Here is a 14,916-nt window from a genome sequence, read left to right as displayed (position 1 = left end):
GGGTTTCCATAATGTCTCTGTGCCCATGGGTATGGAATAGCATGGACACTGAAAGTGTCAGTCCTGTTGCTTGCACGCTCCTTCCTTTGTATACAAGACGCATCCATGCACAGCCCCATGTACAGATACATTAAAACGTCAGGGAGGGACAGAGATTTCCCCCAGGGCTCTAACTTGGGCATAACTCACCTTTTAGCCGGTGGCCAGGAGGTTTTTTTTCCCATCTCTGTGTGAGAAGGTGTCCAGGAGCTGAAGGAGCAGCATTTAGAAGCAATTTCAGGATTTCTAGGCAGGAAGTGGAGCTGAAAACCATCCACGCAACTCGCCGTATTCATCAGGATGTGCTGCTGGTTCTTTGGGAATATGGCCCAATGGAGACACGAGCCTTGGAAAAATCCCAGCTCTCTGTGGGTTTGTGCAAAGTGGGAGCAGCAGAAACACTTTGTGTCTGCTCTGGGGACACAAGGCCCAAGGAGCTGCGGTGGCAGAGGGTGACCTGGGCTGGTGGCAGGTGAAGTCCTGGTTCATGACATCCCAGAGTGGCACAGGACAAAGCTCCAAGCCCTCCCAACCCCACTGATGAAGTCTTTGTGATGCTGCACATCCTATAGGAAAAGCTGCTGTCACACAATGCACTGGGATTTGTAAGTTTCATTTTCAATACTTTACGTCCAGGTTTCAAATTGCAATATTTTTGTACTCAAGACACAGTCATGCACAATCCATCTCTCATCCTCCTATTGCTTCAACTCCAATTAAAAAAAAAAATCTTAATATTGGAAACAAAACCCAGTCTTTAAAAAAAGGATGCTGAGGTCAGTCCGTAAGATGGATCCAGGCATGAGAACATGCACAAAGCAAATGAGTTCTCCTTTTAAAAAGATCAGTTACCTCTTAATCCAAAGTTACAGAAGATTTTCACTACAAATTTTTTTCTTGTTTTCATATTTTTCTCATTTTTCTTTTCCTTTTTCTTTAAGAAGATAACACATCCTGAAAAAGAGATGTTCAGCAAAATGAGAAACATTTCTCATAAACAATGAAAATATTTACTCCTCTGTTTGCTTTTCTCTGGATACCCTGATGTAAAAAATCTAGCAGATATGAGCAGAGGTGTAAAGTGTTTGCTTTGGACTAAGCTGGAGTTCAGCACTGCTGACATCCTGATCCAGCCAAGAGTTGCAGAATTCTTTTGCACACCTTGAGCCATGTGTTTGCAGGCACAGCACCTGCAGAGCTGACACACCAGTGCATGTGAATAACTCTGTTACTCCCTCACAGAATTTGGGCTCTGCCCCAGAACGAGGTGCTCCAGCCCTTGGCTCCTGGTTCCCGTGGGGAGCAGCTCCCTTCCCTCTGGCTGAGCTGCTCAGGCAGAGCCCGGCAGCTCCTGGCCCTGCAGGGCTGAGGCTTTTCCCCGTGGCTGGGCACAGACGGATGGAGCAGCACTGCTGAACACGGGCACACACAGGGACCAGCAGCAGCTGCCTTTGGCCACCTGAGGCTCCAAGGCCCAAACTCAGAGCAGACAGGGCTGGAAGAGACTCGCAGGCTCCCTGCTGGCTCTGCTGCCCCACTTGTGCCCACCTGGGAGCCCCCAGGGCCAGCAGGGACTTGAGGTGGCAGCCCTGGGCTCCTGGAGGTTGTGCAAGGAACGGAGCTGGGGACTCCCTGTCCATGGGGAGCTTCCAGATGGAAAAGGCTGCTGTGCCCAGGCAGCTCCAAGGGCAGAGAAAGGAGGGTCTCGACCCCTGGATCCGTGCCAGTCCCACAGTCCTGGGCAGCAGCCACCGAGCCCTGGGGGAGCAGAGGGCACAGCAAGAGGAACAAAAGCAGGCAAGGTCAGAGACTGGAGAGAGCCAGACCCGGCAGCAGGAGCAGCTGCTCCATTGCACTCTTGGAGAAAGCTCTTGGCTGGTTCAAAGCGCTGAAAGGCGTGCAGGGCAGAGAGGAGGCCACCCCAAACACTGCTCCTGTTTCCACAGCCTCCCCTCTCCGTGTCCCAGAAGGAATTGGATGGACTGCGTTCTTCTCCCCGAGTCGTCCGGTTCAGCACGAGCAGCTGAGCACGAGGAGCTGAAGGAGCTGAAGCCTCAGGCCACAAGAGCTGGGCCTGAGGAGACTTTCTGAGCAAATGAAGGAGACTTTCTGAGCAAACTGCTTCTAAATGCTGCTCCTTTAGCTCCTGGACACCTTCTCACACAGAGCTGGGAAAAAAAATCCCCTGGCCACTGGCTAAAAGGTGAGTTATGCCCAAGTTAGAGCCCTGGGGGAAATCTCTGTCCCTCCCTGATGTTTTAATGTATCTGTACATGGGGGTGTGCATGGATGCGTTTTGTATACAAAGGAAGGAGCGTGCAAGCAACGGGACTGACACTTTCAGTGTCCATGCTATTCCATACCCATGGGCACAGAGACATTATGGAAACCCTGGCACAGACAGGGCCTTCTGTCCATGGGCACAGCGACTTCCAAGAGCCCCTGGCACACACAGAGCCTTCTGTCCATGGGTACAGAGACATCCAAGAGCCCCTGGCACACACGGAGCCTTCTGTCCATGGGTAGAGAGACATCCAAGAGCCCCTGGCACACACAGGCCTGGCACACACAGGCCTGGCAGCACAGGTGGCTTTCCCCACAGGCTGCAGGAGATGAGAAAACAACATTTGCCAACACTGACTGCAAGCCACAGCTCTGGGTGCTCCCTGTGAACCTCAGCTCTGGGACCACTGTCTGCCCCAGGCTTCAGGGGCTGCAGTGGGAGCCTGGCTGGGCTCTGCCCTGGGGCCATCCTGCAGGGACAGCTGCAAACAGGGAGCATTCCCTTGCCACAAACAGCCAAGCCAGGGCTGCAGGGCAGCTGCTCCAGCCCGGACTGCACTGCTGAGTGCTGTGCTATGGGGCTGGGGCTCCCCGCACAGGGGACTGGACTGGTGTGCCACAGGAGACAGAGAAGCTGCAGCTTCAGCCTAACTGAGGTGGGTGCGTGGGCTGGGAAGAGTGGGGAGGCTCAAGGGGATTCACAGAGCTCATCCTGCTGCAAGGACGAGAAAAATGGGAGTGGGAACGCAGCAGTGAGGAGAGCTGAGGGCTGGAGAGCAGCTCTGAATGACACTAAAATCCCACTGCACCTCTGAGACATTGCTGCTCCTCAGCCAGTGACAGGATGAGTCCCTAAGCCTGGGGCTCAGCCTTCCTCGTGGTGAGGGGCACCAAGGAAGGCAACAGTGTGATGGAGACTGCCATGGGCTGGGAACTCACTGGGGGAAAAGAGGGAGCAGTTGGGAAGTACAAGGCAGGTGGGGGACAGAACTGTTCAGAGAAGGGCTGAGCTACAGCTTGAGCAAGCTGCAAAATGTCATTTGGGGTCATCCCAGATTGATTTCATTTCAGAAGCTATTGAACAAGTTTATTTTGGGGTGGTGTCATGTTTTCCCTTGGAGGCGTACACTCTGCACACTTGAGCTGTGTTGCTGAAATGCTCCAGCAGGTCTGTGCTGCAGGTCACCCCATTTCTTCTTTGGCTGATTGCGGCCCGCTGCTGAGCTCCAGCAGAGCCCTGGCAGAGCCCAGAGCAGCCTCAGCACCCGCAGAGCCCGGCTGCAAGGAGAGAAACCAGAAAGCGCCCGTCAGCTGAAGGCTCCTGTCCCCTTGTCCCAGCCGCCCGCGGTGCCCAGGCCATGCTGGCCGTGCCCAGAGCTGTGCCCAGAGCTGCCCATCCCTGCTGCCTTTGGGAGCAGAGCAGGAGGGCAGGACATGTGCCCAGCCTGCAGCCGGCCACGGCACATCCAGCCCTCAGCAGCTGCCCAGAGCAGGATGCTCCTGTGCTCACTGCCATCTCCCCAAAGCTCTGATCCCACCATGCCAAGCAGACGGGACCCACCTGACGCCATCCCCCGCTGGAAGAAAAGCTGGTCCCAAATGATGTCCTCAGCCTTCTCCAAGGGCACGGCCCATCCATGCCACAGCTGCTCCCAAGCACTTCCTGATCCAGACTGGACCCCAGCTAGAATGCTTCCTCTAGGAAAAACACACAACAAATTATTGAAAATAGATTACAGACAAAAAGGGGAACAAGAAAAAAGGTCAAAAATCATATTACTGTCAGGGACTTGAGGAAGGCCCAACCCCTGCATGCCAGGGAAAAACCCACCCACAGGTGAGGGAAGCCCAGGCTCTCTCCCTTCCCCCCTGCACTGCCCCCCAAAATAACGGTGACCCCAAAGCAAACAGGGGCAGTGGAGCAGCCCAAGCCCTTCCTTGCCTGCAGAGCAAAGCAGCCCCTGCACAGGTTCTGGAGTCCCACCTCTGCTCCCACCATGGGGGTTTGTTTGTGTCGGGCTGGCTGCCCCAGCCCCAGCCCCAGCCCCAGCCCGGGGCACGGTGGGTGCTGGGGGCTGTTGGCAGGGCCAGGAGCCCACTCCCATTTCATCACCACCCCAGCCCATCCCCCACCCCTGCCAAAAGCAGCCTGGCAGCCGACTGAAGGATCAGCTGCATCCGCCCCAGCAAAGGGGGAACCTTTGGTTCCTGGCCAGGCTGTGCAATGCCCAAATCTGGGAGCATCCCCCTGCGTGTGGACTCACCTGCTAATTCCCTGTGGAGCCTGGCTTTGGAGAAGGTGCCAGAATCGAAGTCCATCATCCTCAGCTGCCGGTGGCCAGGTGGAGGAAGAGGTTGTCATCCTTGATGTCATCCTTGCTGTCCCCAGCAGCAGCAGCCCCACCTGGTACAGCTTCTCCAGGGGCTCCTTCTCCTTCCCTGGGGTGAGCCCAGGCTGTCAGGGTTCTGCCCAGGGCCCCAGCTGTCAGGGAACCAAGACAAGCAAAACCAGCTCAGATGGTGGCCACCAGTGCTGGGCAGAGCAGCTCAGCTCCAGCACAAGGGCTGCGTGTTCCCATCTGATGACCCCTGGGCAGTGACACAGGCAGGACAAAATGTCTGGGTTCCTTTGCTTCTGATTGCCAAGGCATGTGTGGAGCTGTAACTTACCAGGGCCTTGCATCAAAGTGTGCCTGTGGCTCTCTCCCTTCTTCTAGGGCCGATCAATATCCTGCAGCCAGGGATCACAGGACAGCTCTTCTAACGAGGGCCTGTCCGAGTGCAGCATGGATAAACACCGCCTGATCACATCTTGGCACTCTGGGCAGAGAAACCAGAACCCGCCGGTCAGCTGGAGAAGGCTCCTGTTGGCTTTGCCCCACTATTCCCGTGCCCAGGCCATGCTGGATGTGCTCAGAGCTGGGCCTAAACTTCCCCATCAATTCCCTGTTTTGGAGGAGAGCAGGAGAGCAGGACATGTGCCACCTCCTCAGCAGCTGCCAGAGCGGGATGCTCACGTGCTGCTGCTGTCTCCCAGCACTGGCATTGCCCCCGTGGCCAGAGATGAGGATCCACCTTGAGAGAGCCGTCGTGGCAGCAAGAGCTGATGGTCCCAGCTGATGTTCTGGCCCCTCCTGAAAGGGTGCTCCCCGCAGACCATCTGGTGCAGCAGGATGCCCAGGGACCAGATGGTAGCTGGCTTGCCATAGTAAAATCCAAAGTGGATCCATTCCGGGGGGCTGTATGATGGTGTTCCTGTGGAATACAGATGGGGTTCATCAGGGGGATGCTGCTGCTCCCAGAGCCTGGCCACAGCATCCCTGGGCGTGTGGGGGCTGCCCCAGTGGCACACGGGGTGACCGCTGCCCTCTCGCCAGCACCTGGGACTTGTGTATAGACTCGGGGTTGGAAAAGAAGCCACTGGGGTTGGAAGAGGGCAGCAGAAATCCTGGCAAGGCCCAACCATGAGGAGGAAAAACCCACCCAGTTCTTGGGAAAACCATGCCTTCATCCTCCCTGCCTGCACTGCCCAAAAAACATCATGAATCCAAAACAAACCAGGTGAGTGGAGCAGTCCAAGCCCTTTGTCACCTGCACACCAAACCGGCTGGGACACAGCTTACGGCCCCCCTCTCTGCTACCCCCACCCACGGGTGTTTTTGTTGGGCTGGCTGCCCCAGCCCCAGCCTCAGTCCTGGGCAGAGTTGTGGACAAAGGCTGCCAGCAGGGCTGGAAGCTGGCTCCCCACCCAGCCCTGCTCAAATGCAACTCAGCTGAAATCTCAGTGCCATGAAGGGCAGCAAAAGGGAGAATCCCTGCTGCCACACCCAGCTTGGGCTGTGAGATGTTGGGCCATGAGATGCCAGGACCGAGAGCACACCCCTGCGTGGGCTCACCTGCAAAGCGAGTGTAGGCTGTGTCTTGCAGGTAGGTGCCACAGCCAAAGTCAATCAATTTGGCCTGCCCGGTGGCCAGGTCAACCAGGATGTTCCCTGGTTTGATGTCCCTGTGCAGGACCCCACAGCTGGTGCAGTGCTGCACGGCCTCCAGCACCTGGCGGAACAGATCCCGCGCCACCTCCTCGGACAGGAACCCCCGTGCCCGAATGAAATGATGCAGGTCCTGAGACCGCTTCGGGCGTTCCAGCACCATCAAGATGTCGTTGGGGAGCTCAAGCCACTCCAGCAGCTGGACGACACCGGGGAAGCCAGTGGACACCTTGGCCAGCAGCACGATCTCCAGGGGTGCGCTGGTGCCGTCGGGCTGCGGGAGGAGCACGATGCCATCAGTGGGGCTGATGTCATGCTGGGGGTCAGGAACTCCTCACCCAGCCCGGGATGCTCTTCGCCCTGCGCTGGCCCCACGCCCGCTCTCCCTCGAGGTGTCCTGGTGGCTCCCACCCTGCCGGGCCTCGGCTCATCCCCGCCGGCATGGCCCGGCTTCTGCCGCTGGCCCCGCTCACTCACCAGCTCGCCCCAGTGCCGGACGCGGTTCCTTGGCACCCTTTTGATGGCCACCTGCAAGCCAAGAGCAGCAGCGGGCTGAGCATGCCACCTGCCCTGCCCTGCCCTGCCCCAGCCCCATCCTCCTCCTCCTCCTCCTCCCCCCCCCCCCCTCCTCCTCCTCCTTCTCCTTTTCCTTCTATCCCTCCTCCTCCTCCACCCCCTCCTCCTCCTCCTCCTCCTCCTCCTCCTCCTCCTCCTCCTCCGCCCGCCGCCGGCCCCGCCGCTCACCGGGGCGCCGTCCGAGCGCCGCGTGGCCGCGAAGACGCTGCCGAAGCCGCCGCTGCCCAGCAGCGAACCCAGCCGGTACCGCTCCTGCAGGCCCTGCTGCGCCTTCCCTGCGGGCGGGATGCGGCTGTCAGCGCTCGGCCCGGGGCCAGGAGCGGCCCCCGAGCGCCCCCCGAGCGCCCCGGGCCGGCCCTCCCCAGGCGTTCGCTCCCGGCAACGGGACAGCGGCGGCTCGGGGGCGGCGGCCGCGCTGCCGAGCGGCGGAGCTCGGGCCGGGGAAGCCGCAGCGGAGGCGGCGGCAGCGGCCGCGCCGCGTGTGTCCTCCGCGGGGCCCGGGAGGAGCCGGGGCCGGGGCCAGGCTCGGGCCAGGCGGAGCCAGAGGGAGGCGATGCCGCCCCAGCCCCAGGCACCGATGCCCGCCCAGAAGCGCCACCGCCAGCACGGCCAGAGCCGGGCGGAGGCGAGACCCCGGCGGGACGGCCGGGGGCGGGGATGGGGCAGCCCCGCCCGGAGCCGGGGGCGGGCCGGGGGCATGGCCCGGCCGGGAATGGGGAGAGAGAGAGACTGGGAGAGGAGGGGACAGCGGGAAAGGGAGAGCGGGAGACGGTGCGGGACAGCGGGAGAAGGAGAGGAGAATCAAGAGGGAATCAACAAAATCGCTGCTTTCGCTGCTTTGGCTGCTGCCGCCGCTGCTGCCGCTGCTGCTGCTGCTGCTGCTGCTGCTGCAACTGAAGCTCCGGGGCCGTTTGTCCCCGTGTCCGTTTGTCCGTTGCCCGCTCGCACCTGCGCCCAGCCCCCCGCTCCCCGGGGGCAGCCCCTGAGCCTGTCCAAACACGGGAACTTTGCCGTGTTCAGCCCAGACCCAGAGTCTGGACTCCTGCACAGCGGCACAGAAATCCTCTTGGTCGCTGCCGTGCATTGTCCCTGCTGAGGGTCAAACACTATCGGAGCACATTCCCTGAATGCAGAATTTGTGCCTGACCCAAGCACTGCACTTAGTCTCCAGCACTGCTTTCCAAGAAAACCAGGGGAAGGCAAACTGTGTGTAGCTCATGGTATTTTACAGTGTCTCAAACTTGCCATGTCATGGATCTTAGAGGTGAGATCCAGTTGGATTAATGGGATGGAGAAGCAGTGCAAGATGGAAAAGGGGAGCATAAAAATAAACAGAGGAAAACATCTTGGATTGTTTCTTTCCATTTTCATTTCATTTCCTAAAAGCTCATTCAGTTTTCCCAGAATCTTCTCCACAGTCCTGTTTGCTCTTTCCAAGAACCTTTCCTGGAGAACGAGGTGCAGCTCCTGTCACAAGATGTGCCACCAGCTGCAGCTTCTCTTGGCTTTCCACACCGTGAGTGCAGCACGACTCTTACAGCAAAGCAGGACAAATATTTGAAAAACTTGACAGCTTGTTCTTTTTTTTCCTTGTGGGCTGGGCATTTGTGCCATTGGTAAGGTTTTCATTGTTACTGTGATACCGTAAGAATCCATGACGGGCTACCTGCAATTATTAGGGAATGCAAGCCTGACTGAATGCAGAGAAAGAATCTGCAGAGCCTGCAGCCAGAAATGGAGAGCTGTGGGATAATCATTCCAACATCCCCATGGGCATCTTGAAAGTGATGTAGAAGATGAAAATGGGCTGACAGGGGAGTTCGTTTCTGTGTTCACTTTAGATGCTTCTACATCTCATGCACTGATAAAATTCAAGAGTTCAATCAATTAATGACAAGCACCAGACCAAGCTGGACCTCTCAGGAGATGACTGAAAGAATCTGAAAAGGAGAAATGCAGGCAATGACGTGGTGATCTTTTTCTGTAAGAATGGTCATTTTTTTCCTAATAATTTTCAGTCCACTCCCTCCGCTTTTGTCCTACCTAACAAGGCCATTTTCATCCTAGATTCCCCATGAAATGGGAACCCGGAGCTTGTGGAAGTGCCTGAAAGATACCCTGCTTCTCTGCAGGGACACTGAGGCTGAAACAGGAGCCGGAGCCCTCTCTGGGGAAGCCTCCTCCGAGCTGGAATGTGTGCCGTGCTGGGAGAGGAGCAGGAGGGGAAGAACGCTGGGCGCTGTGAGGCAGGAGCAGGAGGTTTGGGCCGCAGGACATTCCATCTGCGCCGTGCCCGGGGCTCTGGGCCGGGCCCCGCGTGCGCTGAGCTCCCGACACTGCGGGAGCTCCCCGGGCTGGGCTCAGGTTCCCGCTGGGACTGGGCAGCAGGCTGGACTCCACTGGGATCAGAAGCAGCAGGGAATATCTCTGGGCATCTCCATTTTCTGCTGCTGCTTGGAAGAAACAATGAAGTGTGTCAAGAAGTTCTGGTTTCTCTTTCTCCTGGTGGAATTTTTCATTGTATTTGACACTCCAGAGGCAATTTCTGTGATGGCCTCTGTCAGCTGATCCTAGTTCAGCAGCAGCAGCAGCAGCAACAGGGCTGTGTTTGAGCACTGCAGATGTGGCCTGTGTGGCTTTAATTCTCTGTGACTTAGTGCTCACGGACATGAGAGAATTTCAAGATCTGCTAATCATGATGCCTGTGACAAAAAGTCTGAGTTTCCTGTCACAAAAGCACTCTGGGTAGCACTGACAAAATTGCTGGCCAGCTTCTGCAAATCATTTGTAAGAAAAGTCATTTTTGATTGTTCCTGTTGGTTTGGTTGTGGGGTTTTTCCCGTGTTTTAGTTTTTTAAGATTGTCCACAAAGGCCATTCCTTGTGCCATTTCTCATTTTGTTTCTCTCAACCTTTGCTGTGGCCCCAGACTGTGTCAATGAGGAGCTGTGCTGTCAGTGGCTTTAAATGAACTAAAGGATCTCCCAGGAAAGTTTTCACCAGAAATCCTCCTTTTGTTCACTCCTCTGGAGCTGCAGCAGCAATGTCTGTGTGCAGAGCTGGGGGCAGATCAGGGCTGGCACAGAAGCCCTGGTCCTGCTGGCCACACCATTCCTGATCCAGGCCAGGAGCCATTGGCCTTCTTGGCCACCTGGGCACACTGCTGGCTCATGTCCAGCCTGCTGTCCATCAGTCCCTGCAGGTCCCTTTCTGCCTGGCTGCTGTCCAGCCACTCTGTCCCCAGCCTGTAGCACTGCAGTGGTTGTTGTGGCTAAGGGGCAGGACCCGGCACTTGGACTTGTTAAACCTCACCTTGCTGGATTTGGGCCCTGGATCCAGCCTGTCCAGGTCCCTGTGCAGAGCCCTCCTATCCTCCAGCACATCCACACCCACACCCAGCTATATGTCATCTGCAAATTTGCTGATGCTGGACTCAATCCCCTCATGCAGATCATCAATGCAGACATTGAAATCCACACTGGCTGGCTCTGATCCCTCAGCCATCCTGTGGGTCCCCTGTGATGGCACTCAGGGTGATCTGTTCCAGAACCTTGCCGGGCACTGAGGTCAGGCTGACAGGCCTGGAGTTCCCCAGATCCTCCTCCCAGCCCTTTTTGGGGATGGGCTCACACTGGCACCTCCAGTGCTCTGGCACCTCCCTGGTGAGCCAGGACTGATGGTAAATGATGGAGAGCAGCTTGGGGAGCTCATCCACCAGCTCCTGCATCCCCCTAGGATGGATCCCATCTGATCCCATACCTGTGAGTATCTGAGTGGTCCAGCAGGTCCCCAGCTGCTTCCTCCTGGATTCCAGAGGCCTGTTCTGCATTCTGACCCCATCTGCCAGCTCAGGAGAACTCTTGTCCTGAGGACATCCTGTCCTAATATTGAAAATTGATACAAACAAGGTGTTAAGTAGCTTGGACTTTTCCTTATCTTTAGTTCCTATATTCTCCACTGCATCCAATAAAGAGTAGGGGTTCACCTTATTCCACATTTTGCCATTAATTTATTCATAGACACATTTTTATTATTTTTCACAGAAGTGGCCAGGTTAATCTCTAATTGAGATTACACCTCTTTCTTTTTTTTTTTTACTGCATGACCTGACAACATCCTCAAATACTTGCTAAGTTGCCTGACCATTTGTCCAAAGTTAATGCACACTCTTTTTTCCCTTAAGTTCCCACAAAAGCTCCACAGGCAGCCAGGGCAGTCATTTTCCTCACCAGCTCATCTTTGGCCACACCGGGACAGGCTGCTCCTTCCCCCTTAAGATTACTTTCTTGAAATGTGTCCATCCTTCCTGGACCCCTTTGTTTTTAAGGGTTGTTTCCCATTAAATATCAGTACCTGATTTGGTACTCCCCAAATCTCCATCCTAAATAGGCCAAAGTCTGCCCTGCCTAATTCCAGTGTGGCAGTTTTGTTGCTGCCCCTCCTTCTTTCACAGAACATTGAAAACTTGATTATTTCGTGGTCACTGTGCCCCAGGCAGCCTCTGACCCCCACATCTGCCACCAGACTTTCTCTCTTTGTGAGCAGCAGGAGACAGAGCTTTCCTTGGGAGTGGAGTGTTACCAAAAATTCGGTAAAACAGAAAACTCCTTCTCACCAATGCAGCATTAAGAAGCAGCATTCTTTATTCAGCCGGGTGCACGGGGGACAGCTCCTCCCAAAGCCGAGCATGCTGAGTACAGGAAAGTTTCTGTTCATATTCTGTATTTTGCACACATATTCACTGATTGTCCTGGACTAAACACACATCTGATAATCATTTCCCCAGAATCATTAACATATTTCCCCTCCCCTTTACCCATGTGTTCTTCTGTCCTGGGGGTCTCTCTGGTGGTCCCTGGTGGTCGTGGACCCCAATGTTCCAGTGGGCCTGGCTGAGCTGTCAGGACACTGAGGCTGGTGAACTTCCAGTTCCCCTTCTGACACAATGGGCATTGTGTGGTTTCCATAGGCCTGGGGTTTTGGAGAACAAGCTCCAGGTGTCAGCTCACCTGGTGGAGACAATTTATCATCTGGTAACATGAGGTCACAGAGTGGGCTATGACATCACATGAGTGATCTATGACAGAATGGTCCATGACATCACAGAGTGTTTTTTGTGAGGTCATAGAGCAGCTATGACAAAAACTGCCTCTGTGACCTCTCAGAGATGGCTGTGACATCACAGGGCAGAGGTCTGAAATCACAGAACAGACTATGACATCACAGAGTTGGCTGTGACATAAGAGACCAGCTGTGTGACATTAGAGAATGGGCTGTGACATCCCAGAGCAGTCTGTGGCATCACAGGGGGGCTGTGTGAGGTCACTGGGTTGGTCACTCCGCCCCAGCTCCCCCTCACAGTTTCTCCCAACAAGTCCAATGCTGTTCATGCCCAGCGGGGTCCCTGTCCCCTGGTATCCCCCCAGTCCACCTGGAGCCACAGCCTCCACCAAAGGATGTTCCACAGGATCCCCCCCAGAGCCTGACATGGGGAAAAGGGGCCAGGGCTGTGTGACCAGGACATCAAGGACGTGGATTATCCAGGTCCCTGTGGCCTGGGATGGGTTCCCTGGGGCAGGAAAGATGTCTGGCAGCTGGAGCAGGGTTAGGGAAGGGCCTCCAAGGTGGGGCTGGAGCCCTTGGGCTGTGAGCAGAGGCTGAGGGAGCTGGGCTTGTCCAGCCCGGAGCAGGGAAGGCTGAGGGGCTCCTCATCCCAGCCTGGCAGTGCCAGCGAGGAGGGGATGGAGAACACAGAGCCAGGCTCTTCGCCAGGTGCCTGGTGGGAGGCAAAAGCCAATGGGTGGAAGGGGAAAGAGGGGAGATCAGCCAGGCCAGGAGGAGATGGAATGAGTCAGGCTGGTTTCAGCATTTCCTCAACACCAAAAGCAGCCTGACCTCCCTTCTCCATCCACCACTGACATCTTTGCAAATCAGGAATTGTTTGAGCTGTTTTGCACCACTCCAGGATTAGCGTCCTGATACAGGAACTTAATTGTGTTTATTTCTATCACAGAACCACATTTGTCTAATATCAATTCTAGTATGGAAATCACTTGTGGATGGTGGACTCATCAGACACTGCTGGGACATTGCACATAGCTCAGGGAAGAGTGCGATTGTTATTAAATTGTGTCCTGTTCAATCGTGGTCTGTTGGCCATGAAGAGAAACTTTCTGTGCCTCTGAGTCTCTCCAGTTCCTGACCCCCAAAGGACACAAACCTGATGAGTTGCGGTTCCCACTCCAGTGGTGGCACTTGGACCTCCCTCCATCCCCAGAGCAGAGCTCCCTTGTCCCAGAAAGTCCCTGGCAATGCAGGGATGAAGGAAACAGGACAGGCTGTGGGGATCAGGGGCAGGGCAGAGCCAGGGATTTGGGGTGGTTGTGAGCCCAGGGCAGGACCCGGCCCTTGGCCTTGGTGAACCTCATCCAATTGTCCTGGGCCCATGGCTCCAGCCTGTCCAGATCCCTCTGCAGAGCTTCTGCCCTCCAGCACAGCCACACTCCCACCCAGCTTGGGCTCACCTGGGAACTGCCTGAGGGTGCCCTCGATGGCCTCGTCCAGATCAGCAATCAAGAGATTTCACTGACCTGGCCCCAGTCCTGAGCCCTGGGGACACCCCTGGGTGTGACTCCATTCCTCAGCTGCTCTGAGTGCCAGGGCTTGGATGAGGGAAATGGTGGGGAGGGGTTGGGGACAAAGTGTTATTGATTGTCAGCCATGAAGGGTCTTGATTTTCACATCTTTTCAGACTGCATTAGGAAGTGCTGGGGGTCAATATCAATCCGACATTGTTGATATTAATCTATAAACAGTATAAACTGGAAAAGAAAAGAGGACAAAAGAGTTCTCTCTGCATAGTTTTCAAAACAGTATATTCACTTTAAATACACTACTGAAATCTGTCCAATTAACCACAGAAGAATTGAAAACGTCAATTATTCCCATGGGCTGTTCTTGTTTGGAAGTTTTAAACAAATCTTTATGAGCCTTTCTCACTGAATTCCTAAAAGGAAGAGCTCAAGAAAGAATAGGCCTCTGGAGTAGTAAAATTCATCAGCAACCTCCAAGTGGCTGAGGATCCATCCCCATCAGAGCAGCGATGACCAGCAATGGGCACAGCTTTGTGGCTGCCCCAGCTCTGGGATGGGCCCTGGGCCTGGAGCAGGAGCAGCTCTGGAGGGCCCCAAGGCCGGGCTCTTGTGCTGGCCTGGGCAGATGGGATGGCAGCAGGGGCTGCAGAGCTCTCAGCACCTCAGCCCGAGGGGAGCAGGGCAGCCAGGGAGCCTCCTTTGGCCTTGGCCAAGCCCCTTCCCCCATGGCTGGGGCTGAGTCCTGGCTGAGCTGCAGCTGCTGCTGTGCCCTGGCCAGGGGCTGAGGCCGTGGGGCCAGTGGCCAGAGCAGCCTGGGCTGAGCAGAGCTGTGGGGCCAGAGCCGGCTGGGCTGTGCTGGGGAGAGGCCCTTGGTGCTGCACAGAGCTCAGGGCAGCTGGCAGAGCTTGCAGGGAGCTGGGCTGGGCTCAGAGAGCCTGGCACAGAAACCATCAGTGTCCATCCCAGCCTGGCTGAGCGTGCAGGGCAGGACTCAGCCCAGGCCTTGTGGGGCAGGGCCAGCGCCTGTGCAAGGCATGGAAAACAGGCAAGTGCCCGAGAGAGGAGGCTGCTCTGTGCCCTTGGGGGCATGGACACAGCAGGAACACTCAGGAGCCCAAAGAGCCTCCGTGGCTGTGCTGGAGACCAAGGCTGGAGCAGGGAAATGCAGGGCTGCTGCGCCATGGGGAGGGCATTGAATTCCAGCACACACCTCAGCTCTCTGATGGTCCCGGCACCATGCTGGGCCCTGTTTCAGGCTGGAGCAGAGCAGATGTTGATGGCACAGGAGCCCTGCGGGGCTGGCAGGGACCTGCAGCTTGCAAGGTGCTCTGCTCTCCCTCAGCTCCTCTCTGAGAGATCCAATCCCAGCTCGGCACCTCAGGGCACAAGCGGCACTGCCTGGTCATGGGCACACAGATGGTGTCTGCCTGGAAAGGG

General features: G+C 56.2%; 1 protein-coding gene and 1 long non-coding RNA gene across 2 annotated transcripts in view; both read right to left on the bottom strand.

Moving 5' to 3' along the window:
• Positions 1-14,916, bottom strand: part of LOC137467810 (uncharacterized) — a 332,764-nt gene that overhangs the window by 35,905 nt on the left and 281,943 nt on the right. The window lies entirely within an intron of this gene.
• Positions 4,636-6,583, bottom strand: LOC137467809 (serine/threonine-protein kinase pim-1-like). Its single transcript, XM_068179226.1, has 4 exons — positions 6,219-6,583; positions 5,398-5,577; positions 4,993-5,142; positions 4,636-4,804 (listed from the first exon to the last, which is right to left on the bottom strand). The coding sequence occupies exons 1-3, from the start codon at positions 6,472-6,474 to the stop codon at positions 5,036-5,038; spliced, it is 543 nt and encodes a 180-aa protein (XP_068035327.1). The 5' UTR covers positions 6,475-6,583; the 3' UTR covers positions 4,636-4,804; positions 4,993-5,035.

This window comes from Anomalospiza imberbis, unplaced genomic scaffold (genome assembly GCF_031753505.1).
Source record: "Anomalospiza imberbis isolate Cuckoo-Finch-1a 21T00152 unplaced genomic scaffold, ASM3175350v1 scaffold_80, whole genome shotgun sequence".
NCBI classification, from domain to species: domain Eukaryota; kingdom Metazoa; phylum Chordata; class Aves; order Passeriformes; family Viduidae; genus Anomalospiza; species Anomalospiza imberbis.
The sequence above is the reverse complement of the archived record's forward strand: the minus strand, read 5'-3'. Positions and strand labels throughout refer to the sequence as shown.

What these genes read in the sequence shown, in the direction of transcription:
- LOC137467809 (XM_068179226.1), bottom strand. Translation starts at nt 6,474, where the DNA reads ATGGTGCTGGAACGCCCGAAGCGGTCTCAGGACCTGCATCATTTCATT. An exon ending in AGCCTACACTCGCTTTGCAG is followed by an intron (nt 5,578 to 6,218) that starts GTGAGCCCACGC and finishes TGTATTCCACAG; the next exon opens with GAACACCATCATACAGCCCC. An exon ending in GCCACGACGGCTCTCTCAAG is followed by an intron (nt 5,143 to 5,397) that starts GTGGATCCTCAT and finishes TTCTCTGCCCAG; the next exon opens with AGTGCCAAGATGTGATCAGG.